The sequence below is a fragment of the Verticillium alfalfae genome, genomic scaffold (assembly GCF_000150825.1).
Source record: "Verticillium alfalfae VaMs.102 supercont1.1 genomic scaffold, whole genome shotgun sequence".
NCBI classification, from domain to species: domain Eukaryota; kingdom Fungi; phylum Ascomycota; class Sordariomycetes; order Glomerellales; family Plectosphaerellaceae; genus Verticillium; species Verticillium alfalfae.
The window spans coordinates 4,282,076-4,285,346 of record NW_003315038.1 but is presented as its reverse complement, the minus strand read 5'-3'; the positions used below and the strand labels follow the sequence as shown (position 1 = coordinate 4,285,346).

The following is a 3,271-nucleotide window of genomic DNA, read 5'->3' as shown; positions in this document are numbered from 1 at the left end:
CTCTGATCTTTGTCACCGTGCTTGACGCGGACGAGGTTACTCGTGCTCTCAAGAAAGCCACCCTTGTCGAATTTGGACCACGGTTCGGGCTTGACAACCATGGGCAAGTGCTTGGCGAGGAAATCGCCTTGTGGCTCGCGCTTCATAATGTTGACGAGCTCCTTGTTGAGCAGGACCATGCCGATCTTCTTACCACGGCGGAGTTGGGTGGCGTGCGAGAAGGCCGGCTGGTATTGACTGATGAGCGTCTTGGTCTCGGGGTGTTCCTTGACGACCTTGATCTTGGCCGTATCGATCAGAGCGGAGAGAAGAGCGGCAGCAACCTTGGCCTTGACGGCAACAGGCCACGGTGTGTCTGCCCTTGGCTCGGTGTCCTTGGCTAGCGGCTTGACTTCGCCCTCGGCGCCGAGCTCAGCGCGCACCGCATCTAGCTTTGACGACTTGCTGGCGACCTGCACAACCCGCCTCCGCTTCGACTTGTTCGTCTTCGTCTTGCTGTTCTTGACGGTCATTTGCGCGCGGATATCCTCCTCAGCCAGCTTCGCGAGGCTGCTCAGAGCTGCCGAGAGGGGCATGCCCTTGTCGACACCAAGGATAGCCGTGGAGCTGAGGGTGCCGAGAATTGTTACCGCGGCCAAGCGGCTGGGGGTGGAGAGTCGGAGGAAAGGGCCGTATGTACAACGATCGTAGTCTTCGGGGGTCTTCCTGGGCTTGGCCTCGGCCAGTTCAACCTTGCGCATCTCGTCGGTCAGGCGAGCTTCCAGGGCGAGCTGCCAGTCGTAAAGACGCGAGTTCAAAGAAGCGGCGGACACGGAGCTGTTGAGACCCATCTTCTTCAGCGATTCGTTCTCCTCGCGCCATCGCTCGACAGCGGCGTCGATACAGTCACGTTCCAGCCGGGCCTGAATCTCGCGTTGTTGCTCATAGGAGAGGGTCGAGATATCGCAGTCCTGAGGCATCTTGTCGAAAAGAGTGAGAGTTTGCTTGAGAGTCTTGAGACCGAATCCCTTTTGGGGGGTGGCCAGCACTTCGGGAAGCTCGCCAAGAAGCTGAGGCGGGAGGCGAGTGGGCTGGGTGGCCTGTTCCTCGGCTTCCTCGACTGCCGCAGAGGGCTCTTCGGGGGCGAGGTTGTAGGTTGGGCAGACTTCTGTGATAGTGGCAAGATCTTGATCATTCAAAATATCGGCCATCGACAAGACCCGCAGACCAGCCTCGCCCGGTGCCATGCTCATGTAACGCAGCACCAGTCGGTCGAGCCTGTCGGGCTGGTGTTCGGAGAGCAGAGAAGCCTTCAGCATGCATGCCACGGTCTCGGCGGTCTGAGGCAGACCCTTGCCACGAACGAACAGCTCGTACCACTTGTGCAGATCTCCGGCTTGTTTCCTGTCAGGATGTGAGCGCAGCTGCTCGAGCGAGGCTCGCAGGAACTGGTTGCCAAGAATCATGAGCTCCTGGCTCGGTACGCCCTCCACTGCACTGAGACGCTTGAGGACGAGACCAGCACGTTCTAGGTTGTCGACTCGGAGGCAGGCGTCGAAGATGGCGATCATCTCATCTACGTCACCAGGGACGCCTGTGAGACTTGTTCGGGCTCGGGGAATAGGGGCCGTGGCCTCCTGAACCCGCAAGGGCGAAGAGGGGTCAAAGGCGCGGAGGTCGTGGTATCTGGGTCGGTTGATCATCGAAGGATAGGTGGGCATCGCTGCGGCCTTCATGCCGCCAAAGGAGGATGGTTCGGTGAGGGGGACATCGTCCATTGCGGTGGCCAGAGTGCGTCCCTGGGAAAATCCTGCGGCGGCGCCGAAGCTTCGCCTCCTCTTGAAGATCCGCAACTCAGATTTCGTGACGAGGCTTCTCCTACTGGAGCATGCCAGATTTGTGCTTGCACCAATGCATTTTGTGAGAGGTTGGGATGGCCGTAATGTGGCAGCGTGATGAAGGCTGAGGTGTCTTCTGCCTGATCGCATGAGCATCTTGACGACTTTGCTAGTGCACGCGATAGGGAGGGATTCGGAAGGACTGGAGTAGCTCAGTGAGCTGGCGCAATGTCGAAGAATCAAAAAACAAACGAATACATGGGATGAGAAAGGCAGATAATTAAAGATCTAATGCTGGATGGGAGGGAATGTGGACGTCTATTGCGCTGGGACGTGTCGCAGGTGGTGAACGGCGATGGGGGAACAGAGGCAAGAGGCAATCGTCTAAGACTCTCTCTGGTCGATAAGGAGTCGACGCTGAGCTCCCCGAAATTTTTGCCCTTGGCTACCGGGGTGCTACGACCCACTTGTAACTGTGACTGGCCAATTGCGATTGTATCACAATTAGGTCACGTGCTCTCGTGCCTGCCACAGTGCCTAACGGAACGCGAAGACGCGGAAAAGTGGGACAAACCAGGACTTTAGGTTCTCAGTGGCGTTGGAGCCTCCTTTTGGCTGCAAGAGTCCGCCGTACTACAAGCTTCCATTTTTCGATGTGCCTGATTAGGCATGCTTTGCATCTCAAGACATCGAAGCCATCACCTTTCCATCTAAGGACTACCTGCTACCCCTACAATGGCGTCTCGACCGGCAATGGCGGCACTAGGCTGCCTCCAATGCAGGATAGCCGCTCTGAGGGCTGTGGCCTCGGCGTCTCGACCTGCTCTTCGATCACAGGCAGCTCCATCTCGAATCATCCGCAGCTCTGTGCCAGCGACCCGATCCTTCACATCCGCCCGCACGGGAGGCGCTCTTCAAGCCAAAGATACAGACCCTGAGCTCCAGGAGAAGCCTGATATCACGACAGAGGAACACAGCGCCTTGGGAGATGCGATCGATGCGTTGGAAGCTGCCTCCATCGCCGAGGCCGACGCCAGCGCTGGCGACAAGACGGCCGAAGCAAGCTCCGAAACGCCATGGTATCTCCAGGTTGATGCGCCCGTTCATGCGCCCACGCAGCATGTCCCTACCCTCCCCACAGTCCCCGATGGCGCGCCCCCAATCCTCGAGCACATGATGAAATTTGCCTACGAGGAGATGGGCCTCGACGACCTGGAACTTCTCGACCTTCGTGAAATGGATCCCCCGCCAGCGCTGGGCCCCAACCTCCTTATGCTCTTTGGTACCGCGCGAGGCGAACGCCACCTTCACGTCTCGTCCAGCCGACTGGTCAAGTGGTTGCGTAACAAGTACAAGATCGACGCCAGCGCCGCGGGCCTTATTGGACCTGGCGAGCTGAAGACAAAGCTGCGCAGACTGGAAAGAAGGGCGAAACTCATGGGGCACCAGCGGCC

The 3,271-nt window shown here is 58.4% G+C and overlaps 2 protein-coding genes across 2 annotated transcripts in view; one reads left to right on the top strand and one right to left on the bottom strand.

Annotated features, from left to right (window-relative positions):
• The window catches only part of VDBG_01302 (DNA-directed RNA polymerase), a gene marked incomplete at both ends in the record, with an annotated part of 4,265 nt that extends 2,292 nt beyond the window's left edge, over window positions 1-1,973 (bottom strand). The window contains one exon of the mRNA XM_003009573.1: window positions 27-1,973. Coding sequence (XP_003009619.1) covers window positions 27-1,973 — 1,947 coding nt within the window. The remainder of the gene's footprint in view (window positions 1-26) is intronic.
• A 579-nt stretch (window positions 1,974-2,552) lies between these two features.
• VDBG_01301 (conserved hypothetical protein) overlaps window positions 2,553-3,271 on the top strand; it is a gene marked incomplete at both ends in the record, with an annotated part of 2,084 nt that continues 1,365 nt past the window's right edge. The window contains one exon of the mRNA XM_003009572.1: window positions 2,553-3,166. Within this exon, the coding sequence (XP_003009618.1) occupies window positions 2,553-3,166 (614 nt within the window). The remainder of the gene's footprint in view (window positions 3,167-3,271) is intronic.